General features: G+C 40.2%; 1 protein-coding gene across 1 annotated transcript in view; it reads right to left on the bottom strand.

Annotated features, from left to right (window-relative positions):
- DHX29 (DExH-box helicase 29) overlaps positions 1-25,909 on the bottom strand; it is a 35,793-nt gene that overhangs the window by 8,037 nt on the left and 1,847 nt on the right. Inside the window, exons 2-21 of the mRNA XM_014887009.2 lie at positions 25,122-25,195; positions 24,209-24,322; positions 23,512-23,641; positions 22,994-23,136; positions 15,581-15,706; positions 15,005-15,131; positions 14,575-14,736; positions 12,967-13,132; positions 11,972-12,095; positions 10,959-11,555; positions 10,109-10,252; positions 9,838-10,014; positions 9,084-9,224; positions 7,634-7,778; positions 7,298-7,418; positions 6,223-6,307; positions 5,538-5,626; positions 4,779-4,907; positions 3,882-3,957; positions 1,991-2,215 (exon numbers count right to left, since the gene is read on the bottom strand). Coding sequence (XP_014742495.2) covers positions 1,991-2,215; positions 3,882-3,957; positions 4,779-4,907; positions 5,538-5,626; positions 6,223-6,307; positions 7,298-7,418; positions 7,634-7,778; positions 9,084-9,224; positions 9,838-10,014; positions 10,109-10,252; positions 10,959-11,555; positions 11,972-12,095; positions 12,967-13,132; positions 14,575-14,736; positions 15,005-15,131; positions 15,581-15,706; positions 22,994-23,136; positions 23,512-23,641; positions 24,209-24,322; positions 25,122-25,195 — 3,095 coding nt within the window. The remainder of the gene's footprint in view (positions 1-1,990; positions 2,216-3,881; positions 3,958-4,778; positions 4,908-5,537; positions 5,627-6,222; positions 6,308-7,297; positions 7,419-7,633; positions 7,779-9,083; positions 9,225-9,837; positions 10,015-10,108; positions 10,253-10,958; positions 11,556-11,971; positions 12,096-12,966; positions 13,133-14,574; positions 14,737-15,004; positions 15,132-15,580; positions 15,707-22,993; positions 23,137-23,511; positions 23,642-24,208; positions 24,323-25,121; positions 25,196-25,909) is intronic.

The raw sequence follows: 25,909 nt of genomic DNA, 5'->3' as shown, positions 1-25,909 counted from the left end.
GGTCTCGTGAAGGCACAGCAGAGGGGCAGAATCCCCTCCCTGCCCTGCTGCCCACACTGCTCTGGATGCAGCCCAGGACAATTTGGCTCTCTGGGCTGGGAGTGCCCATGGCGGGGTCATGTCCAGCCTCTCACCCACAGCACCCCCAAGTCCTTCTGGGCAGGGCTGCTCTGGGGCTGTTCATGCCCAGCCTGTGCTGATACCAGGAGTTGATCTGACCCAGGTGCAGCACCAGCACTGGCCTTGTGAGCTCCACATCTGCCCAGTTCTCCAGGTCCCTTTTGAGGGCATCCCATCCTTCAGATGTGTCAACAGCACCACTCAGCTTGGGGTCACCTGCAAATCTGCTGAGGGTGCACTCAACCTCTCCATCTACGTCACTGATGAAGATATTTAATAACATTGGTCCCAATATAGAGGGCACCACTTATCACTGATGACCATTGGGACTCTGAGCCATTAACCACCACCCTCTGAATGGGATTGTACAGCCACTTTCTTAACCATCTAACAGTTCACCCTCTGAATCCATTTCTTTCCAAATTTAGGTGGGGGACCATGGTAAAGGCTTTGCAGAAGTTCAGATAAACAAATATGTAGCCTTTCCCTAGTCCAATGATGTGGTCTGTCCACCACAGAAGGCAACTGGGTTGGTAAAGCAGGACTTGCCCTTGGTTAAGTTCATGCTAGTGTCTTGAATCACCTCCTGGTCCTTCAAGTGTTGCATCATATTTCTAGCAGGATCTCTTCCATTATCTTCCCAGGTACAGAACTGAAGCTGACAGGTCAGTAGTTCGTAAGGCCCCTCTTTTTTACTTTCTTAAAAAGAAATAGGTACAATGCTTCTCCTTTTCCAGTCATTTGGGACTTCACCTGACTGCCATAAAAGAGGTTACCATTGATGACTGAAGCAAAAATATTGAGTACCTCAGCCTTCTCCTCACCTGTTGTTATCAGTTTATCAGCTGGGGTACATTTTCTTCAGCCTTCCTTTTCTGGCTGACATAACTGTATAATCCCTTCTTATTTGTCTCCGTATTCCTTGCCATGCTAAGCTCCATCTTTGCTATGCAACTAGACTGCAATCCTATAGTCTTTCCAGGATACCTGTCTTGCTTCCACACTGATTGTGAATTTGCTTGTTGCCCTTAAGATGAATCAGCAGGTCTCCACTCACACCAATGACTGTCTTCCCTGCCTGATTTCTTGCACCGGAGACTCACCAGCTCTTGTACTTTAAGAAGAGTAGATAATACCTAATTATAGTTTACCTTCTACTAAGTCTCAAGGAAATCTCAGCACCCTAAGAATTTCCTATACAGAATTCAGCACTTGCTTATATTAAAGCCACTGCTTACACAGTGCTTTATACGCAAGCATAAAAAACATCTCAAAACTCACATGAAATGTTTTGCCAAATGACAGTGCAATGAAGGTCAGATTTAATCAATTGCTTTAGGTTATATTATATGAACAGGAGATAAGGAAATTAAACTTTCGCTTTTCAGGAACTAACATACTCATGATTTCTTCTAATTTGCTGTGAATTAAATAGATTAGGTGAAAATGTAAACTATGCCACAGTCTTAAATTACCTACCAATTAATTTGCAAAAACTTTGATTATGTTCTTGGCTATAAATTGTGGGATAATCCAGACTGTCTAACTCACATGTAAGAGGACATTTTCTTTAAATGTCAGATTTCCTGGGATCACCATAGACAGACTGGAGACTAAGCTTGATTATCTAATTTGGACAGTACCTAGGAGTTTAGAAGCATAGAACCACTTTAAGTTGGAAAAGACCTTTAAGATCATGGAGTCCAACCATAAGGACTACTTATATTATTCCTCTCTATGATGTCTGGATGCCCTCACTCTAAAGTAAACATTTTAACTGGCATCACCTTTTCAAAATATCACATTATAAGAAATCAGATTAATCACAAAGGAGTAACAATTCTATTTTAAATACGATTTTCTTACTCACCACAGGATCCAAGCAGCCAAATATAGCACCAAATATAAGCATTTTGCCAATCTTTACATTAACAGGAAGGGCTGCAAGGTGCTGGCCCAACGGAGTCAGCTTGGGCTCACTTAACTGACAAGCGCCAATCTTCCTCAACAGATTCATTGCATTACCAATTACTTGCTGCTGTGGTGGATCTAATGCTTTGGAAAGAAAATCTTCAGGCGAGCCAAGACTGCATTTCTGTGAGGCAACAGGACATGTATTTCAATATAAAAATTTATTACGAAAAAAAGTTCTCTAACAGCTACGCAGAAAACTGAAAAGCTGATCTTGCATCAAAAGTACGCATTCCCTCCCCACCAAACAAGCATCTTGCTTCCCAGAAGAATGACATGCCCCACATTAGGTTAACAAAACTTCATTGTTTGGAAGGGCTTCATATGGCATGACCACTAATCAAAGAAGTGTGTTACCAGAGATCACTGATGAGCAGGGGACTTTCAAACCTGATGGGATGCAGTTCAACTACCACTAATTTGCCAGGCTGCTAGTTTTCCCATGCACATTCTACTCATTTAAGACATGGTGAGAGGTAATGGAATTGCTCCCTTAAACAGAAATCAATTAGAAGGATGTTCAACAGAGTTTAAAATTGTCATTCTGGGGCAAACTGGAATCATACAGTACACTATTTTCACTGAAGAGCATGCTGCTATTTTATAGCAATCAAGCGCTGAGTTACCCCCTGACCTGTGTGAGAAGCCCCACTAAGTAACTGCATTGGATCAGGTCTGTTGTAACAAACCTTTTAAGCTACTAGGGTCAATAATTCCAGAACAGGCAACAGTGTGAAGGCATAACTCCTCCAAAAGCATGCACGGTATTTTTAGCTAACACAGCGGATTGGGCTTGTGTGGCTAGGTTTAGGTATTAAGGCCTGCATGGTGAGTTTGCTGAGAAGCTGAGAGCAGCTTCCCCTACATCTAGCCAATGCCAGGTAGCTCCAGGACAGACCCGCTGCTGGCCAAGGCTGACCCAATCAGTGATGGTGATCATGCCTCCTGGAGAAGTTACTTTACAGAAATAAATTGCAGCCAGAGAAGAGTAGGTGAGAACAATACTCAAGACATCAAAAATCAGTGAAGAAAGTAGGAGAGGAGGTTCTCCAGATGCTGCAGCCCATGGTGAGGAAGGCTGACCCCCTGTGGCTGATGGAGGTCCATGGTGGAGCCCACACACAAGCAGGTGGATGCCTGAAGGAGGCTGTGACCCTGTGGAGAGCTCACACGGGAGCAGACTCCTGGCAGGGGACCTATGGTGCCACGATGAGAGGAGCCCACATTGCAGCGGGTTTGCTGGCAGAGCTTATGACCCTAAGGTGGGCCCACGTAAGAGCTGTTAATGAAAAACTGCAATCCATGGGAAGGATTCACATTGCAGAAGCTTGTAAAGGACTGTCTCCAGTGGAAGGGACCCAAAACTGGAGCAGGGAAAGGAGTCCTCCCTTCCTCTGAGGAAGAAGCAGCAGCAAAAATAATGTGTGATAAACTGACCGAATCTGCCATTCCCAATCTCCCTGCACTGATGAAGGATAGGAGGTAGGAAACTGGGAAATAAAAGCAAGGCCAGGAAAGAGGGAGGGGTGGTTTCTACTTCTCATTAACCTACTCTAACTTAACTAATTACAAATTCAATTGATTTCCACAAATCAAGTCTGTCTTGCCTGGGACAGTAATTGGTGAATCAGATATCTCTGTGTCCTTACCTCTAGCTATGAGCCTCTCATTATATTTTCTCTCCCATTCACCTGAGCAGGAGAGTAATAGAGGAGCTTTGGGGCCACCCAGCGTCCAGGCATGGTCAACCCACCATACAAGGTTAGCAATTCTAAAACCAAAAACCATACCATAATATGAAGGCATAATTCCTCCAAAGGCACACGCAGTATTTCTGGAACAGAATATTCCATGAAACTTTCAAACCTGCAACATCATAAAAACACAAAGACATATATCCAACTAAATTTTTGAACTAAACTTGTAAATCTGGTTTTCACATGGTCATTCTTTGCAGTTTTTCTCTTGAAGGACAAGGAAGGGAGTATCATGGATAAGCCATTCATATTTTGAATTAAGGCATGTGCTGTGGCTTGAAAAACAAGTTTTAGTCAGAAAGGCAGAAACCCCAATTTTCAAAACAAGTCTGTAAAATGCTTTCAAACTGGAAAGTCTTTAATGGGACTAAAAGGTCCCATTGGTTCATTGGTACACTTCGCTGGTTATATCAAAAAGACTTTAACCTTAACTGTTTCTCAGCTGAAAGTCGCTTCAGGTTTTCACAGAAGCAGGAAAAATGTTACTCCATTGCAGTAATATAAATTATTTCTGCAGCGCCCCATCTCTTATCCATAGATGTTACCTCCTCAGAAACCTACAGATCTGTCTGATAAAAAATTCAAAGTTCAGGAGGTAAGGTTTGCACACATTTGAGGTAAGCCAAACAGGTGTTGTAAAAAACTGATGTTCTACAATTCCTTGTGCTGCACTTTTCTTTTAATTATGAGTATTTCTTTAAAAACACATTACAGAAATATTAAGAATAAAATTAACTTTTTTTAAAGTGTGACAGACTTAACACTTTGCACATATGATATTCAAATTCTTGTTTTGGTTGAGTTTTTTCCAGTTTTATTTTCTTGGTTTGCAGTAAATAAAGTGAATTTCAACAAGAATTCTTGGTCTTGCACAGAAAAAATACAGACGGTATCTATGTGATTTACAGAAGTCTGCTAAGTTTACAATACCTGTCTCTCGTGTACATTCGGAAGCAGAACCCATCCCTAACACGTCCAGCTCTTCCTTGTCGCTGCAGAGCACTAGCTTTACTAATAAACGTCTCTTCCAGGGAACTCATCTGACTGCTTTCATGATACCTTAAAAATTATAAAGAGGATTTAGATTTCAGAATTTAAATTTTTCATGTATATGTAACCTGAACACCAGCATATTGATAATGTATCTAATGAGCAATTACTTGAAAATACATTTAGTTTTGAAAACCAAGCATATCTGGGAGGAACTGTATATTATAAAACCTTGAATACAACTCACCAGTGAAAATATAAGAACTGGAATGAAAGCATTATTATTTCATCTCCCTGGCAACTCAGAATCGTTCTAATACATTGTGTAGGGATTTTCAAATTTAAAAGGAACAAAAAAAAATCTTTTAAAAACTGAGATAGCATAAAAAATACTTTCTTCATTTTTAACACAGTATTTAATCATAATTACCCATACATTACATCAATTATCTATGAACTTCTTTTGTTCTTCTCACCGTTTGAAACTCCAAAAATACATCCCAAACCTGTACCCAAAACTGCAAGCTTTTAAATGCAGCACAGTTCTGCATCGTTTAGTTTAACAGAATACTATTAAACTTCTAGTTTCTATCTACTTTCTTCTAATTTTATAAGGATACTACAGAATTCTTGCAGCTCTATCCTCCCAATTCATGACTGATATGAATGATGTATGCTTGATGAAAATCAAACTCTTACCTATTTTCTTTCGTTCTCCCAGTATCAATTACAAAGACAACATCTGGTATTGTGATACCCGTCTCTGCTATATTGGTTGCCAAAACAATCTAGAAAGAGTAACGTAACATAAATAGAAGAACTGGAATGTCTAAACAGGTTTCAACCTTTAAATCAGTATTATAGAGTAAGTCTGATTAAAATTTTTTAACCCAGAAATGTTTCCTTAAATAATCTGACAAATAATTAAAAGCTACATGACTTGGAAAATGGCCTAGATTTCCCCAAGGAGAGAAATTAAAAGCTAAGAAATAATTTCACATTCACATTTTGTTTTATAATCCATCAAAAACTACTGGCTAGTATTTGCCAAAATTGATCAACATTTAATTACAGTTTTGCAATAAATACAACCGGCTTTTTCCGAGACAAAAGCCATAGTTACTGGTTAACAATAGTTAAAATACAGATAAGTAATAATTTAGGATGTTCACAGAAAAAATTTATGTTTAAGAATTTGTCTATTACTGTCAAGATTTTCAGAGCATATTAGCTTCTACCCATTACAGACCACCGAATTAGAATGTTTCTTTGCAGAGAGGAAGTTCTAGGAATACCTAGTTGTTGTGTAATTCTGTATGATAACAATTCAGAGTTGCACCCACAGAAAATTTCTCTTTTCAGTTGTGAACTTCGTAAATATTACCTTTCTAACACCAAGAGGAGGTATTGTAAATGCAGCTGCTTGATCTTGAGTTGAAAGAACAGAATGCAAAGCTATCAATCTGTGCCTAGAAGAAATTATAATAAATATACACCAATCAAATAACTTGGAATAAAAAAATAAGACCAGCATAATGACAACATTTGGAGAAAGTAATTAGAATAGACAATCAAAAGAGTAAAACTTTGTATGATTAGGTATAAAAGTCTGCTTCATTGTTTGATTACAATATCTAGAAAAAATAACCCCATTATTTCATAGGGATGTTCTGCCATTCAGAAAAACTGCAGGAAAAATTGTAATACTGCAAAACTGCACTTAACAGTACTTAATAGTAACAGTCTAGCAATATAGGGAGCTAGGTGTCTGTAAACCCAAGTTTTTAAAATTGTGCTTCCAAGATAAGGACCATTACAAATTCATGCTACTTTGAGCAATAAAGGCCTTCAGAAGTGTGAGAGCTACAGAGACTGGTACTTTCCTTCTCTTCCAGACCTTTATATTTCAGTCTGTCAATAAGTATTTAGTATTTGACTGCAATTGTTCCTTTTATGCAGTTGTGTTGCTAACTTTTAGTTACCCAAAAAATAAATTTTGAAATTATATGTCACTACAACCCTAGGCCATTTCTCTTGGTAGATCCAGATGCTCTGGAGCTCTTCTCAGGAAGTAGTCACTTCCATGTAAACAGTAAGCCACAGAAATCTGTATCCCAGGTATGGCAGGTTCCATACCTTAAGAAGTGGAAAAGAAGCAGTCAAGTGCTTTTGATAGATAAATTTGCTGAAAAATAAAATAGAAAGTAATAGAAGAAAAATTATCATACCATTTCTAAGCATCTGTCATTTTTGCTTGGATAACTTTTCGATTATAGCAGTAAAAGTACATTTGTATTGTAGCAGAAGTACATTTGCATTGCACTGAAAGTACATTTGTAGCACAATTAGCTCAAGAGGCATAACTCTCACTTGCTTTTTACAAGAATAGCAAACCTTAATGAATATGTTTGTTGGGTTGTAACTTAGAGTATTGACTTAATAAAAAATACCTGCATTACCTGTCATGCAAGTTAAATCTCCTGTCAGTTGAAATGAGATCATACAGCTGTTGGATATGAGCAAGGCCTGGTAAAAAGATCAGCACAGCACCTTCAATATTCTTGAACTGGGGACTTCTATCTGCAAAATTATAGTACAAGCATAGTCAAAACATGCATTGTGAACAGTTTTACATTAACAACAGGAACAAATGCTAGGCCCTGTGGTTAATACTTTTTAGGGTCTTTCATGTAAGACTGAAGTCAAGTACTTCATTATCAGTAGAAAGCAGTGGAAAACGGGTCCAAAGGACAACCCCAGGTATATAAACTTCTTAAGAAGTAGACTAGAAGTACCTAAGTATGCAAGCAACTCCAAAATAAGTTCAAGGTTGATCTTGTAAGGGTTCATATATAAGATAGCCTGCTGTGTATGACTGCTATACTTCGCATAATAAGGAGCCAAATCAATACCAGATCCAGACTGGATTGGGACGTACTCCTGAAAAACAAGAGTAAGCAGAAAAAAAATCATCACATTCTTAGTCTTTTAGAAGAACATAAGAGAGCAGAAGGTGAATTTGCCATTCACTTGAAACAGAGACTGGGAGAAGAGAAATTTAACTAACTTCCCACCAAAACCTGCATGAACTAGATTAAATCACAATCACCTACATAATGCGTATAGGTATCTACAATCGTTAAATAACATTCCAGATTTTTTTAAAAGGTAAAAATTAAAGTTTCTCCAAGAGGTAAACAGGCCCCAAGTCCATATCTGGCATTCAATTGGTATCAGCTCAAACTGGGATAAGATGTATACTCTTCTTTCAAAACTCCTACTTTGTGGTTTAAGAAACTAGTTTCACCTTTTTCCTCTACCTCACCTCATCCTACTCAACTAATGGTTACAATGAAAATTAGAAGTGAACTAGGTGGCAATTCCTGCAGTGTTTTGGAACAACAAAAAAGAAGAGTTAGCAGGAGAGACATACATTTGAATTTATTCTAGACATCTTACATACATAGCATAGTTTCTAAATTAAGTGGCACTACTGTAAACTATTTTACTCTTACTCAACACACTTAAGGAAGCTTGACACCTCATATCCTTCTGTACTGAAGGAAAACCATTAGCAGAGCACACCACATGTATAAGCGTTCAAATACAGCAAGCTAAATTTTCAGAAGTTTTGCAAAGCAAGTTGGAGCAGAGAGGTATCTTCCCAAAATACATTGTCTAGATGAACAGCCTAAGCTGCCAAAGTCAGATGGCACTGATAGAATTTCCCCTTCAAGAGTTTTGATCCAAAAGCACATAGAGCTGTCACTGCAGAGTGCCTGAGGATTAACCATAACCTGTAAAACTAAACAAGTCTACACAACAACCTCATGTAAATCATCTCATTCAGCAGGCTGAGTTGGAGGATCTTGGGAGATTTTCAGCTAAGCAGGATAATGCCTTGTCTCTTCTGTTGTTAGGGTCATTATGTAGGAGAATTCTTTGGGGGAAAGAAAAAATAAGTAGTTTCCCTGCTACTGCTTACAGATCCAGAGCTGGTAATCTACAAGACTTCAATGCCAAATACAGCAAAATCAAGATAGCTATATAGGAGTTCGAGCACCAATCAAAACGGTACGGCATTCATTCAAATCTTAGTAGGAGCGCCATTGTGTCTGTGTTTATAAACTGAGAGAATATTTGATATTCTACAATCCAACCACAATAAATTAAAAAGGAACCAAAATGATTAAATAATAAAAACCCCCAAAGGTTTAAAGACAAAACTAAAAATGCCTGTTTCACCTGGTGCTTTGTAGTGCTTCCTCCTTTACCAGTAACATTGATTGTTACCTCCTCCTCCTCCTCCAAGAACTTCTGACAATATTCCGAGTCTTTCTCCAGAACATAGCCAGTAGCTTCAATTACATCTTCAACATGGAAAATCTTTAGTGAAAATTCAAAGTAAAAATATGAGACAGGTCAAAAACTAATCAGCAAGCTTTCTCACTTTTTAAAGCTTACATAACAAAGGTTAACAGGGCATGCCTTAATGTTGTACTAAATCTTGCAAATGTCAACTTAAACTGTCTTACGATTTTTGAAAACCTAATCTTAGAGCTACTACAAGTTTGTTAATAGGCTTCTCTACCTGATCACTACATAATCTTTACCACAGCCTATACAGCATGCATAAGGAAAACACATAAGAGTGCAGTAACAAAGTTATAGGGGGTGTGGGAGGAATTCTTTAATGCTTTCCTTTCTACCTAGGTTGAACAGAGAAAAAAAAAAAATCAAAGTATCACTGATGGACTGATTGTGAATAAATCCAACACAAAAAATAGTACAGCTATGTATTCCAAAGCTGTGAAGCTATTCTATATTTTCAAAAAAGAAAAAAGACAAGTCCTTGAAATACTTATTTTAAGATCTGTCTTTCTGGTAAAAAAACAACAAAAAAACCCTGATATAGATATATTGCCGAGATACTAACCAGGCAACCACTGTATACAATCATACAAAGTGTCTTGCATAATTAAAATAAACATCTACCTACCTCAACTGGGTAGCTCCTCCCCGAGAGCCTCAAAATGGGACAGTGTGAGAAATAGCTGGAGAACTTCTCACTGTCTACAGTGGCGCTCATTAAAATCAGGTGCAGGTCTGAACGTTTATGCAAGATCTCTCTCAGAATAACAAGCAAGAAATCAGACTGGACACTTCTTTCATGTACCTAGAATTAGAAAAACAGATCTATAGCAAGAATTTAGTACAGGTCAAGGCCCAGAATAAATGTCATTTCTGCAGAATAGTAAAGAACTAATAACCTCATCTACAATAACATGAGATATACTTGACAGGAGACCATCTTCTTGAAGTTTCCGAAGCAGGACACCTGTTGTACAGTACAGCAGTCTGGTGGCTTCTCCTGTTCTTGATTCCATACGAATTTGATATCCACACAGGGAATTCTTAAAACATAAATTAAAAATAAAGAATAACTTAAAATAACATATGAGCTAACAATGTTAAAAATTAAGTGAGATTTAGTAGCTGTGAGATTCAGACACCACACAAGTTGCTAATTAAGTAGTATAGTGAATGACTGCCACACTTCCAAACAAGTACTTTCCTTTGTTAAGAACGGAAAAATACATTAAATTTATCCATGGGGGGGAAAGAGCTGGTAAAATCAGGGCTGTTTTCAGGACTCTTGGACAGTTTCAAATATACTTTTGCAGAAACTACTCTAACAAATTCAGGACATCAGCTTTCTTCAAATAACAAAATAACTACGTTGGAGAGGGCCTCCCTCAGAGCATGGCCTCACTCGAGGCCAGACTGGATTGCTCAAAGCCTTATATAAGGGACTTTGCCTCATCCCTAGTGATAGTGATGCAACAGTCCCTGGGTAATGTGCTCAAATCTTTGACGATTCCAGCTATGAAACACTTTTGCTTTACACCAGCCTCTGAAGATTTTAGAAATCACATATGGATACCTACAGGTTCACAGGTTCAAGACAAAAATAAACAACTGACATACCAAGAAGTCATTTTCAAGAGAAAATAACATGTAATTGTTTGGTTGCATAAGAAATAATGTTGTCACTTTTTGTCAACAATCCAACCCCCTGTATTTGATCAAGACAAGCAAAGGAATTAAGACACTTCTTACTTTTCCTCCTGGTCCTGATTCACAGCCCAGCTCTTCACAAACCCTTGTTGCCAGACTCACTGCTGAGATTCTTCGGGGCTGTGTGCAAACAATGTTGCATTTTTTTGATCCTTCATCTAGCAACAAGTCTTCTAACAAGAAATGGGGCACCTGGGTACTCTTCCCACTGCCTGTTTCACCAGCGACAACAACTACTCGGTGTTTTTTAAGAGTTTCTACAATCGAGTATCTGTGCTTAAACACAGGTAACTCCTGTCTCTCTTTCAGAAGCCTCTGGTATCTAGAGGAACTCTGCAGCTTCTTAAACAAAATCCTTGAGGGTTCCAAATTATCTGCATCTGGAGTCTCAAGGGAGAGACTGCTGAAGTCCTCATCAGAAACCAAGTTTTCCCAGGAATCTTCAGGACCCTCAGACAGTTTTGGCTGATTTTCAGACTGTAGCTGCTGTTGTTGTTTGAGTTGGTTTAACAATTTAGCAATAAAGGTATCACGAGGCTTGTTGGTTTCTATCTTGCTTTCTTCTTCCTTTTTCTTTTCAATATCCCTCCATTCTAGCCAGACATCTCGGTAGGTAGGAGGCAGCAACTGATGAACTGACTTTAGGTGCAAAAAGCAGAAAAAAATTACATTATGTACTACTTAGTAGTATCAGTAATATTTTATGTGCAAACGAGCTCAAATGTCAAAAGATTTGACCAAAACCAAGTAGGAAATCATTCTAAATACAGAAACTATGAAAGCAGCAACATAAATATTAACAATACATCTTTATTTTCAATTAGCTTTCAGTTTTTACAAGACTAAAAGTATAGCTTTACCAAAAATTATTGCTTCTGTATGCTGCAAAGGATATGCACAATCAGATAAAAACAAATTAATATGTAACGGAAGCAAAGAATTTAATGGGAAATACCACAAGTAAATATTTTTAAAACTTGAACTACAGATACTATAACAAAAATGTGCAGAGGCAGACTCCAGGCCAAGAACAGTAATACTGCTAAGAAACTTACTTGCCCTTTGGTTAAATGGTAGAGTGCCAAAGTAGCAGCTAAGTGTTGTGCTTGCATACTATCTTCTGTTACGATTGTAGGACACATTGCCATTACATCATCTGATGACTTGACAATCCTGACCCTTAAATAAAAAATTCAAAAGTAGTTATTTAAATTTTGCAACCAATATAAACAGAAAATGCATGTATGACATAACACTTTTAGCAAATATTCAAGCAGTGAATTTGTGGGTTTTGTTTCTCTTTACAAACATCTCAGTTTTCTTCAAGGCATAAGTATTTTAATGCATATACATTACCGCTAACATTAGGGGCTTTGAAAGAAGGACGCAATGTTTGTGGGCTTGTAACTATTTAGGACAAAGCAAGGTGACATTTAATGATCTACTAAGATGCAAACATCCGTTCAACAGATAAACTGCAGTCAACATTACTTACTTATAACTTTGTGTCTGCTTTATTCATACATGGTAATATTCTACTCTATAACTGTATTTTAGACTTGACGTCTAACAGAAATTCAAAAGTAAGATACTGCAGTAATTTGCCCATAAATTTATGGAAGCTTTGATACAAATTTTTAACTTCCACTTTATTTTAAAAAATTTCCAAAAGGGTTTTGGTATTCATAAACTTCAATCTTTGATTTAAGATGTTACTTGGAATAAGAATACCAAACAAATTGTTCAAATCTATCTCATGGGACAGCTTTAGATTAATCTTTCATTCAGCAGTACACAAATAAAAAAACCCTTAACTCTGCTTTACAGGATCATTCACTAGAATCTTATTCTTGTGATTTTTGTCTAGGCTAAGCATCACTTTTGCAGCGCTATCCAGAGTAAAATAACTCCCTGATGGACTAAAAAAGATATTGGGTTAAATTCCTTACATTATATTAATATAAATCTCTATCAACAAGAGAGAATTGACCAAAATTTTTATTTTCAAATGAACCAAAAGGCAAACGTAAAGATTACAGGAAATACATACCTACATTTCCAATATTTTCCAACAGGAATTTTCTCAAAAGCAGGATTTGGGCTCTTCGGAAAATTCTTTCTGCACCAGTCAATCAGAAACTGTTTTGGAGATTTACCAGTCCAGCTTCGAGCACTATAATCAAAATTTCTTATATCTAGTGGTTCTCTCTTTTTCCCTGCAAGAGCAGAAAAACACATTTTAAAGCCTCCTAAAATCTATTTTACATTCCTTTGAAGTAATTTTTACCTTTTATTCACATGTATTTAACTAGATAGCACAATTTTCTGAAATGTTTTGCAGAAATACAGGTATTGATGATACATGATAACAACTTCTGCTTTTCCTACAGAAGTATCTGGCAGAAAATTAATGACAATATTTTGTTATCTTTGTTCACCCAGTGATTTTAAAAGTTTCATTAAAGTTTGCCTATTAGAAAATATTTTAACAGTCTGAAGATTTACAATGGAAATAGTTTAAAAGATGAGAGTGTGACTGAAACAGCAACTAGCCCTACAACTGAAAAAGAAAAAAAAGAATTCAAATTTTTAAGGCATGACAGCATGACAAAAATAGCTTTCAATGTAATCTGCTAAAACATGTACAGATCCTTTAAAGCCAGCTTGGTCAGTGAGACAGACTATACGCTGATGACACTGAGTTGGGTGGGAGTGTTGATCTGCTGGAGGGCAGGAAGGCTCTGCAGAGGGATCAGGACAGGCTGGATCATGGCTGAGGCCAATGGTGTGAGGTTCAACAAGGCCAAGTGCCAGGTCCTGCCCTTGGGTCACAACAACCCCGGGCAGTGCCACAGGCTGGCACAGAGTGGCTGGAAAGGAGCTGGGGGTGCTGGTGACAGTGACTGACCATGAGCCAGGGTGTGCCCAGGTGGCCAAGAAGGCCAATGGCATCCTGGGCTGGATCAGCAATAGTGTGGCCAGCAGGTGCAGGGCAGGGATTGTCCCCCTGTGCTGGGCACTGCTGAGGCCACACCTCGAGTGCTGTGTCCAGTTCTGGGCCCTCCCTGCAAGAAAGACCCTGAGGGGCTGGAGTGAGTGCAGAGAAGGGAACGGAGCTGGGGCAGGGTCTGGAGCACCAGTGCTGTGAGGAGCAGCTGAGGGAGCTGGGGGTGTTTATCCTGGAGAAAAGGAGGTTCAGGAGAAACCTTATGATTCTCCACAGCTGCCTAATAGGAGGCTGTGTCCAGGTGGGAGTCAGCCTCTTCTCCCAGGCAACTAGGAGATACATAAAGAGGGCACAGCCTCAGTCTGCATCAGGGGAGGTTCAGGCTGGACATTAGGAGAGATTTATTCACAGAAAGGGTTGTCAAGCACTGGCCTGGGCTGCCCAAGGAAGTGGTGGAGTCAACATCCCTGGAGGTGTTTAAGGAACAACTGGACTTTGCACCCAGTTCATAGTCTAGTGGACATAATGGTTTGGTCACAAGTTGGACTCAATCTCAGAGGTTTTTTCAAAGCTAATTAGTTCTGCAATAGTTCACCTTCATTTCCCACAATGGGAGCTTGCTCACTCAGCACTGCAATCCTAGAAAAACAGGAACTAATTCTGGAAATCTGTGGTATGATTCAAGCTTTTACCGAATGATTTCCAACACACCTTTGTCTTCCTTTGCAGCACCATCAGGTTTTTCAAGCAAGCTCAAATTCAAAGTGGTTTCTTGAGGTTGAGATGAAGGAGTTTTTTTCTTTTCTTTTTGCTGTTGGTTTGGAATCTTTATAGCTGGATTAAATACTGGATGTTCCTCAAGTACTGTCATTTCTGTCAGAGAGAGAATATAACTTATGCCCACCAACTGCTTAAAAAATAGCTATACTAATTCATATTGAGTACCCAAAACCCGAACTAGTGAAATGTTACAGAGTTTTTAGAATTTGACTGAGAAACAATGGATTCAGAAAAGCCTTCATCTCACAGAGTAGCATAAAAGATAATGAAAACATCTTGAATTCAACCTGACTCTAAGATTTAATTGACTAACAAACATGCAGGCCAGAAAATAAAACACAGGTAACTTGCATAGTTCTACCTTGCTGAATTCTTCTTATTTTTTCTTGTGCGGCCTTCTGGCCTTGCTTGTCTTTGTCTTGTTTGGAGATGCTTGCTTGTTCTTTTGCTTCTGAAAGCTTGGCAGACAGATGTATATACCTCTCATTCTATTTCAAACAGAATTATTAATTACAGGTTGAACATGGTAAGATTGTCACTTTCAGTGACGTTCATAATAAAGTGTGTGTTTTTTTTATCCTTTATACCAGGCTTACGCAATGGAGAAACAATGAGCTTTTATTTAAATAACAGTCAAAACCTCCCAGAATTTGATAATGACTCTCTCAATCTCATGGAAGTGTATTTTAAATTTTTCTTTCCTGCATATTACATTCAATATTTTGAATGCAGTATGAGTAATATGGGAAAATACTAGAAAACAAGAAGCCTGAACAGATTTTTCTTAAGGAGTCTGATACATTACTGGCAGCATAAAAAAAATTTTCAATCCCCAATATGTAACACACAAATTTGTAACAAACAGATCCACCACATGCATATATACCAGACAAATCAGTTTTTAGAAAGACTCCCATGAAGCATTATTCTGTCTTACTGGGTCAAATTTTTCTTCATCTGCCTCTTTCACAGACTCATCCTTTTCTTCATCGCTCTGTTGCTCGGCATATCGCAAAATCCATTCTTTCATAGTCAATTCTTTTTCTTTCCTCACATTTGTTTCCTAAGAAGAGCAATATAAGTTAAAAATAACGATCAAGTATGTGAAAACAATGTTTTTTTCTGCCACTACCCAGGAACTACTGTTAAGGTTTTATAGATATGTAAATATATACACACACACATATATTACATACGTATATAACAAGAAAAAAGGGAGCAAGTTTTCCCAACCACGGTGAGTATCCCACTATACACCTGAATAGATCTTAACACTAGAATAACTACAATTACTGTAAGGAATAAAATCATTTGCAGAGAATCTTTTTTGTTTTCTAGTTTAAGATTCAAAAACCACAGAAATCTAAACACTGCCAGTACACAGGCAATCTTAAACCCTCATAAGTTGTGGAGAGTGCCACATGTACATAAACAGAATAAACCCATTATAGGATAAAATTAAGAAACTAGGCAATAGAATCTTATGGCTTGCGTTTGGAGGGACCTTAGAGATCATCTAGTTCCAACCTCTCTCCTATAGGCTGGGACACTAGACCAGGCTGCTCAGAGCCCCATCCAGCCTGGCCTTGAACACTGCCAGGAATGGGGCATCCACAGCTTCTCTGGCCAACCTGGGCCAGTACATCACCACCCTCAAAGATAAGAGTTTCTTCCTAATACCTAATCTAAATCTCATGTGATTCCCTGTGCTTTACCACAAAAATGAATTATGAAGAACCTTCTAGACACCACAGAGAAATGACCTTTAAATGACCATACCACTTGTGCTGGTTTGAAAGCAAAACCAGTGAGAGACTCCAAGTCAGTAATACAATTTAATAGGAAAAAGGAGAAAAAAAAAATACATGCAATAATACAAAAGAAAAACCACCGACAGAGTCAGAATACAATCTGACACCCTGTCAGGCAGGGTGTTGGTAGCAGTCCGTATAAATGGTGGCTGCAGTGCTCCTGTAGAAGGTGCAGTTTTCCTCGAAGGTCCAGCGATGATGTGGAAAAGGTCCGACTTTCCTCTGGGATCCAGTGAAAAAGGGCTGCTTTTGCGTCCCAAACCCCAGTTTTTCATCTAGATAGGAAAGGCTTGGCTCCTGCCCCTGGCTGGGGCATCTCCCAATGGGGTGATGTAATCTTATCAGTCACACAATAGGACTTAATGGCCCATTAACGGAATATATCTTCTGGAGGAAGGATGGGTTGTGAAAAGATAAGGATGATCATCCCCCTGATTTATCAGATGACACATTAGCAGAGGATATCTCCCACAGAGATAAGGATCACCACCCCTCCCACATTTCAACAGATGGTGATAGAATACACATTTTTGCATTGTACCCCAGGACATAATCCACCCCTTATTCTATTACCATCTACATCATACCCAAACCAATACCCTCTTACAGATATATATATAATACAAAATGAAACCTTACATACAGTTCTTACTTAAAATTAGGTCACCTTGCGGTACACAACGGTTTCCCCATCTTTCTGCATTACCCACCAAGTGTAACCAGGTCCTTGAGCAAAAACAATCCCACGGATTGGTTTGCCTTTGCCTGTGGTGGGATTAATCCAAACAGTCTTTCCTAAAATACCTTTCATGTGTACCACAGGGACCTTGTCCCCATCCACTGTGTGCAGGGGTTCAGAGTGGGCAGGACTGGCTCGATTGATGGACCCTCAGGTGTTAACCATCCAGGTGGCTTTGGCCAAGTTCATTTCCCAATGTTTGAAGGTTCCACCACCAAGTGCTTTCAAAGTAGTCCTAAGGAGTCCATTACACCGTTCAACTTTCCCGGCAGCTGGTGCGTGGTAAGGGATATGATATATCCATTCAATACCATGTTCTTTGGCCTAGGTGTTGATAAGGCCGTTCTTGAAATGGGTTCTGTTGTCTGATTCAATTCTCTCAGGGGTACCATGTTTCCAAAGGACTTGTTTTTCTAGGCCCAAGATGGTGTTCTGGGCAGTAGCATGAGGCACAGGGTAGGTCTCTAACCATTCTGTAGTTGCTTCCACCATGGTCAGTATTAGCGCTTGCCCTGGTGGGTTTGGGAAGGGTGATGTAGTCAATTTGCCAGGCTTCCCCATACCTGTACTTTGACCATCGTCCACCATACCACAGAGGCTTTACCTGCTTGGCCTGTTTGATTGCGGCACAGGTCTCGCAGTCGTGGATGACCTGTGAGATGCTGTCCATGGTAAGGTCCACCCCTCGGTCAGGGGCCCATCAGTACGTTGCATCTCTCCCCTGATGACCAGAGGCATCATGGGCCCAACGAGCTAGGAATGATTCTCCCTTGTGCTGCCAGTCTAGATCCACCTGTGATACTTTCACTTTGGCAGCTCGGTCCACCTGCTCGTTGTTGTGATGTTCTTCATTAGCCCAGCTTTTGGGTACATGTGCATCCACGTGTCGAACCTTTATGGTCAATTTCTCTACTCGGGCAGCAATGTCCTGCCAAATCTCAGCTGCCCATATGGGTTTCCCTCTGCGTTGCCAGTTGGCCTTTTTCCAGCGATCCAGCCATCCCCACAGAGCATTAGCTACCATCCATGAGTCAGTGTAGAGATAGAGCCTTGGCCACTTCTCTCGTTCAGCAATATCCAAAGCCAACTGGACGGCTTTTAGCTCTGCGACCTGACTGATCCACCTTGTCCCTCGGTAGCCTGTGCAACTTATTGTGTGGGGCTCCATACTGCAGCTTTCCATTTCTGGTTAGTGCCTACAATTCGGCAGGAACCATCAGTGAAGAGGGCATATCGTCTTTCAGCCTCCGGTAGCTCATTATATGGTGGGGCTTCTTCAGCACATGCCACTTGCTCCTCTTCTTCTTCAGAAGACAATCCAAAAGTCTCACCTTCAGGCCAGTTTGTAATTATTTCCAGAATCCCAGGGCGATTTGGATTCCCAATATGGGCGTGCTGAGTGATGAGGGCAATCCACTTGCTCCGTGTGGTGTCAGTGGCGTGATGTGTGGAAGGCACCTTTCCCTTGAACATCCAGCCCTTCACTGGTAGCTGGGGTGCCAGGAGGAGTTGTGTTTCTGTGCCAATCACCTCTGAGGCAGCTTGAACTCCTTCATAGGCGGCCAAGATCTCCTTCTCTGTGGGAGCGTAGTTGGCTTCAGATCCTTTGTAGCTTCTGCTCCAGAATCCCAGTGGTTGACCCTGAGTCTCACCAGGCACCTTCTGCCACAGGCTCCAAGACAGACCATGGTTTCCAGCTGCAGAGTACAGCACATTCTTCACATCTGGTCCCGTCCTGACTGGGCCAAGGGCTACCGCATGAGCAATCTCCTGCTTGATCTGGGCAAAGCCTTGCTGCTGCTCAGGGCCTCAGTGGAAATCGTTCTTCTTGCGGGTAACCAGGTAGAGAGGGCTCACAATCTGACTGTATTCAGGAAAGTGCATTCTCCAAAAGCCTATGGCACCTAGGAAGGCTTGTGTTTCCTTCTTGTTGGTAGGTGGAGACATAGCAGGGATCTTATTAATTATCTCTGTTGGGATCTGACAACGTCCATCTTGCCACTTGACTCCTAGAAACTGAATTTCCTGAGCTGGTCCCTTAACTTAACTTTGCTTAATGGCAAAACCAGCTTTCAGCAGAATTTGGATAATCTTCTCTCCTTTCTTGAAGACTTCTCCTGCTGTGCTGCCCCATACAATGAGGTCATCGATATACTGTAGATGTTCGGGAGCTTCACCCTTCTCCAGTGCAGCCTGGATCAGTCCATGACAGATGGTGGGACTGTGCTTCCACCCCTGGGGCAGACGATTCCAGGTGTACTGCATGCCCCTCCAGGTGAAAGCAAACTGAGGCCTGCATTCTGCTGCCAGAGAAATGGAGAAAAATGCATTGGCAATATCGATAGTGGCGTACCACTTTGCTACCTTGGACTCCAGCTCGTACTGCAGTTCCAGCATGTCCGGCACAGCAGTGCTCAGTGGTGGAGTCACCTCATTCAGTGCACGATAGTCCATGGTCAATCTCCATTCTCCTTCAGATTTACGCACAGGCCAGATGGGGCTGTTGAAGGGTGAGTGGGTTTTGCTGACCACCCCTTGGCTCTCCAGTTCACAAATCATTTCATGGATGGGAATAACCGAGTCTCTCTCAGTATGGTATTGCTGACGGTGTACTGTTGTTCTGTCGATTGGTACCTGTTGCTCTTCAACTTTCAGCAGTCCCACAGCAGAGGGGTCATCTGCAAGACCAGGCAAGGTGTTCAGCTTTCTAATGTCTTCTGTCTCTACAGCAGCTATCCCAAAAGCCAAACGATATCCTTTTGGGTCTTTGAAATATTCATTTCTAAGATAGTCTATGCCAAGGATGCATGGGGCCTCTGGGCCAGTCATGATGGGGTGTTTCTGCCACTTGTTCCCAGTTAAACTCACTTTGGCCTCCACTACAGTCAGCTGCTGGGATTCTCCTGTTACCCCAGAAATAGAGATGGATTCTTCTCCTACATACCTTGAAGGCATCAGAGTACATTGGGTGCTGGTGTCAACCAAAGCCTTATGTTTTTGTGGGTCAGATGTGCCAGGCCATCAGATCCACACAGTCCAATAGATCCGATTATCCCTCTCCTCTACCTGGCTAGAGGCAGGGCTCCTCTATTCCTGGTCTTGGTACATGTTGCTCTCTTCCTGTAAATAGGTTCTTGAGGTCCCTTCAAGAGGATCAGTCATATCATCATTCTGATATGGTCTGGAGTTCTGTACACAAGAGACTGGAGCAGCATTGACTCTAGATGAACTTCTTGTGTTAGGTGTCCCTCTTTTCAGCTCACGTACCCGGGCTGCTAAGGAGGAAGTGGGTTTTCCATCCCACTTCCTCATGTCTTCTCCATGTTCCTGAAGGAAAAACCAGAGGTTACCTCGCGGAGTGTGTCCTCTCTCCCTGCCTGAGGAATGCCGGCTCCTAATGGCAAAAACTCTTGTTGGTTCTGGCGAGATCTGGTATTTGTTTTCCTTAAGTTCTTTTTTTAGTTTCTGATGGCCCTCTTCAATCAAGCTTCAGACTTGCTCCATCAGCCTTGTTTCCATGGATGAGACATGGGTACGAAATGGGGCTGTGACAGTGTCCCCATAAATTCTTAGTTTATTGGCCAAGACGCCTACCATGTCCTCACCTTCCCCCCACTGCAGCATTGCCAGGTAACAGGAATACATCTCTGGTCCAAGCCATGCGAATCTCAACCACATTTGTGACGTGCACTGGACACAGTCTGGGCTCTTAGGAAATCTCTCATCTTTTGAGAAAATGATCTCCAGCACAGCCAATTCCCTCAGGCATCGGATACCTTGTTCTATTGTACTCCATTTTCCTTGGTGCACCTGGAGATCTTCTTTACAAAGGTATCTGTCCATCACACTTGTCAGCAGTTGTTGCCAGAGGCTGAGGGTTTCTTGGGTTCTCCCAATCCCCTGGTCAATGACCACATCCCGGGACAGAGATCCCAGTTGCCTGGCCTCACTTCCATCCAGAATGGTGTCATTGGCTGCAGCGTCCCAGATGTGGAGCAGCCAGGTCAAGATGGACTCATTTGTCTGGCGGGTAAATTCCCTCCGCAGGTCACGCAGCTCACCCAGGGATAGAGAGCGAGCGATGATTTCTGGCTCTGCCTCTTCCACTGGGTGTGAAGGTCCTGCCACGTCAGTCACTGTGCGAACTGATTTGCTCTTTGATTTCTTCTGAACGGGGGCAACTGCTACTGGTCTAGGCTGTTCTGGCTCAGTGATGGTTTGTGTGGAGATGCTGATGGCACTTCTGGCTTTTTCCTCCTCTGTGGCAGTCTGCATAGACACAGACACTGTTGCTTTGCTTTTGGCTTTTTCCTCCTCTGTGGCAGTCTGCGTAGACACAGACACTGTTGCTTTGCTTTTGGCTTTTTCCTCCTCTGTGGCAGTCTGCGTAGACACAGACACTGTTGCTTTGCTTTTGGCTTTTTCCTCCTCTATGGCAGTCTGCATAGACACGGACACTGTTGCTTTGTGTTTCGTTCTTCTCCTCTTTGTGACATTGTGTGCAGACGTGGACGAAGTTGATTTGTTTCTTTTTCCCTCTTCCTCAAGAATACGCTGCAATACACCATGTAGTGTTTTGTTTCTAAGCATGTTGTAGGCTGTGCAGAGGAGACAAAGCAGAACTAACAACAACATTATGCTGTCCTTGGCATCCAGTGGGAACTCAACATTTCCAAAAACTGCTGTGTCACGCTGAAAAGATTGGGAAAAAAAATCATTCTTTACCCCTCCCCCCAGGGGCTGGGTGCCATTGTTAAGGCCCCAGATGTAGCAACCTAGACTAGGACAAGCAAACAAAGTCCAGTATATATTTTGAATGATGTTCATTGCCTCAGAGGTTATCATGCAGTAGACATAATAGGCCAATAAAGCAATTTTTATATCATACCCTGGTCTACACAGGAGCATTACAGACAACAGATAGTACCCCATGTGCAGAAAAATATAGAGAGCAAGATATAAAACCCATGTAAGCATGTTCAGAATCATGGCGAACACAAAATTGTAATACTGACTCTTCTCAATAGCCTTCGTGCCCCATGTTGGGCACCAATAAATGTGGTGGTTTGAAAGCAAAACCAGTGAGAGACTCCAAGTCAGTAATACAATTTAATAGGAAAAATGAGAAAAAAATAAAATACGTGCAATAATACAAAAGAAAAACCACCGACAGAGTCAGAATACAATCTGACACCCTGTCAGGCAGGGTGTTGGTAGCAGTCCGTATAAATGGTGGCTGCAGTGCTCCTGTAGAAGGTGCAGTTTTCCTCGAAGGTCCAGCGATGATGTGGAAAAGGTCCGACTTTCCTCTGGGATCCAGTGAAAAAGGGCTGCTTTTGCATCCCAAACCCCAGTTTTTCATCTAGATAGGAAAGGCTTGGCTCCTGCCCCTGGCTGGGGCATCTCCCAATGGGATGATGTAATCTTATCAGTCACACAATAGGACTTAATGGCCCATTAACAGAATATATCTTCTGGAGGAAGGATGGGTTGTGAAAAGATAAGGATGATCATCCCCCCGATTTATCAGATGACACATTAGCAGAGGATATCTCCCACAGAGATAAGGATCACCACCCCTCCCACATTTCAACAGATGGTGATAGAATACACATTTTTGCATTGTACCCCAGGACACCACTGAAATTAAAATACAGGTGACAATTACTAATCACACAACATTTTCATAAGCTTTCCACATCAGCGTTGGAAATCAATGCGACTTCTGTATTTTAGAATGTTTTGTTTTCTCTCTTCCCCACCCTGCCCCAAGTAACTACAGATTAGATTTTCAGATTACCTTAGTTTCAGGGCCATTTTCTTTCTTTTTGTTATCTTCTAAGTGAGGCGGTGTTCCTCGTTGTGATACAGCAGAACAAAATTTTGCTCTAGGTTTCTGCTGCTGTTCGTCAAATTGCTGGCTAAAACCTTCAGGCAAGGCATCTTCAAAACAAAAGAAAACCCCGAAAATATGTCACAGAAAATATCAATAATAATTACAGGAAAGTATTTTAAACTGCGTTGAGAACCAACTACAAGAACACAAACTGAAATAAAAATTAGGCTTTAGTATTTATGTAAGATAGCATATTTGCTTGTTGGATTTCCACAGGACTCCATATGTAGGAACAGGACGACCACAAGACTTTGTACACTAAATGATCCCAGAACCAGTCAGCTCTAGGAAAGGAACTCTGCTGCAACTACTAGACTTAGAGGAACATTGTATTTAATTATTATTGTGAAGTAGTAATGCTACTGTCTTAGCAGGTCCTATTTGTCTTCTGTCCAGAACTATTTTCTGTCACCCATACTCACCATTGGGAAGGTTTAAACAAAGCCAGTCAAGTGCAGAGTGGAGATCACCACCATATAAAAGTGTATTTTTCATTGCTTCTTCAATGTGCTCAGTCTTAAAAGAGAATCTTTGTAAAGCCATGTATACATCCTATAAGTGAGTCAGAAAAGATTAGGATTTACTCTAGCAATCCAATATAATTGAAAAGTTCTATCTCCCACATATCAGAGAGCCAGCATTAAAGGGAGATAAACAACGTGCATTAATGTATCCAAAAATTAATTAAAAAGTCTGTTTTGCAGAATTTATAATATTTTCTCTTTAAATATGCATTCATAGGTATAAATAAATCTATATTCCTGCCTCTCTAAACAAGGTATTTTCTAGGTAAGTAAAGACATACTTGCAATTTTCCCAGTATATGGAGTCAAAAATGTAGGAAACAAAACATTCAGATTAAGTACTATTCCTCTATCTTGTCTGAAAGCTCTTGATTTTAGTTCCTATATCCATAAAGGTGTGCCTTTCCTAATAAGCATATTTCTTGATTTCACAGACTAATTGCTCTTGTAACTATTAAAAAGCATGCTGTATTGGCTTGTACTGCACACAGTACAGTTGTGTAACACACACAAGTGTAATATGACACCTGATAAAAATTACAAAATATCAACTTTATTCTAGGTAAATAATGAAAAATAAAATTTTGAACTGTACCTGCAGTTTCTTTATAGTCAGTCTTTTGGAAATCATTCCTTTGCCATCATTTTGGTTTTTATGGTTATTAATCACATCAATAATCCTTTTCTCCAAATTCCCATTTATTGTTACCTGCAAAGAAAAAATGAGTTGATACAAAGTAAACATCAGAAGTTTTTATGACATGTCAATGCTCTTCATGACTAAGGATGTAACAATGCAAAGTTTCTCTGCCATTCAAATTCCAATTTTTCAAGCTTGCCCTAAGTGGACTAAACATCTCTTACTAAAAGGACACTTTTTTCTTCCGCAAGCTATATGCTTTCAATTGAAACAGAAGAGTTCATTTCTTATTACCAAGAAAGCCTATTTACTAAGGAATTTCAAGGAAAATTAGTATGTTAAGGAAAATACTCTAAGTAAATTAAAATTCTACCAAAAAAGCCAAAGCCTTTCTCCTCTGTTCATATAATAAACTGAACATCAAGATGCAATCCATGATATCCTCCTTCCAAAACACCTTTAAAAACAAATTTAGTATAGTAGTTCTAGTATTTGAAACTCTTCTAAAACATCAACCAAGCTGTAGCTGCTACTAAGTTTATTATAGAAAATCTGTATCCTTTCTCTGACAGGAAGAAAGATCCACATATACAGCAGAAGCCCAGACCCAACTCCTAAAATTGTCTTGTATGCAAAGTATTATCTGTTATTTAAAAAAAAAAGACATTACTCTACCTGGGTATTTACCCCTATTTCTTAAAGGACATGCAAAACCCTAAACAAAATCAAACTCGAAATGGTCAATTGTCTCATGCATTAATGCAGTTTATGTGTACAACATAATACTGAAAAAGACCTGATAAAATACTTACTCACCTAAAGCAGTACTATGAAAATTAAAGTTGTTTTATGGAAAGAAGATACTTGCCTTAAGAACAGATTTATCTAGATTTGCAGCAGCACTGGAATCTGTTGTTGTACCAAAGCTGTAGGTTTTTGGACCTGCAAATTGCAAATAACTATGTGTTACAAAAACCTGCAGAGAATATTGTTTAATGTACCCAAAGTAGAGCTAACATAACACAGGTTAGTGCAAACTATGACACTAACTTGCCAGAAACTTGCAGGTAGATAAGAACAAAAATAATAGTCCAGAAAGGCCTTGAACAAGGAATAGTGAGGAGGGCTACAACTCCTGCCAGCCAAAATATAAAATTTAAAGGGTATAAAGAGAGGAAATGGGATTGACTGCTCACTCTCTGAACACTGAAAAAGGATCGCCAAATAGGGAAGTAAATGTCAGTTTCAAAACAAGCAAGGCTATTGAAGATTTTTTATCACAAAGTGCATAGCTATGTAACGGAACTCTTTCCCACTAAAGCTGCAGACAGTGGACTTATACTGAGGTCCAAGAGGAGACTGAACAGCTTTGCAGTAAAGAAATCAACTGTTATGAGAGAGCATTGAAAAACTAATTCCATCTGGTTCAGGGAGACTCTAGCCACATCTGGTAGAGCCTGTAAGAATATCCTACAGCAGCATCGCCGCATGTCTGATCTGTTCTTATCTACATATCTGCTTTTGTCCACTACCTAGGAGAGGGCACTGGCTTCCAGAAGCATTTGGTCTGATCTGGTCATTCTTAAGTACTTTCCATTTAAGAGCTATTAAAATACTTAAACCCTAATTCACAAAACTATTATCATTAGAATGACA

Source organism: Sturnus vulgaris, chromosome Z (genome assembly GCF_052056855.1).
Source record: "Sturnus vulgaris isolate bStuVul1 chromosome Z, bStuVul1.hap1, whole genome shotgun sequence".
Taxonomy (NCBI): domain Eukaryota; kingdom Metazoa; phylum Chordata; class Aves; order Passeriformes; family Sturnidae; genus Sturnus; species Sturnus vulgaris.
The sequence above is the reverse complement of the archived record's forward strand: the minus strand, read 5'-3'. Positions and strand labels throughout refer to the sequence as shown.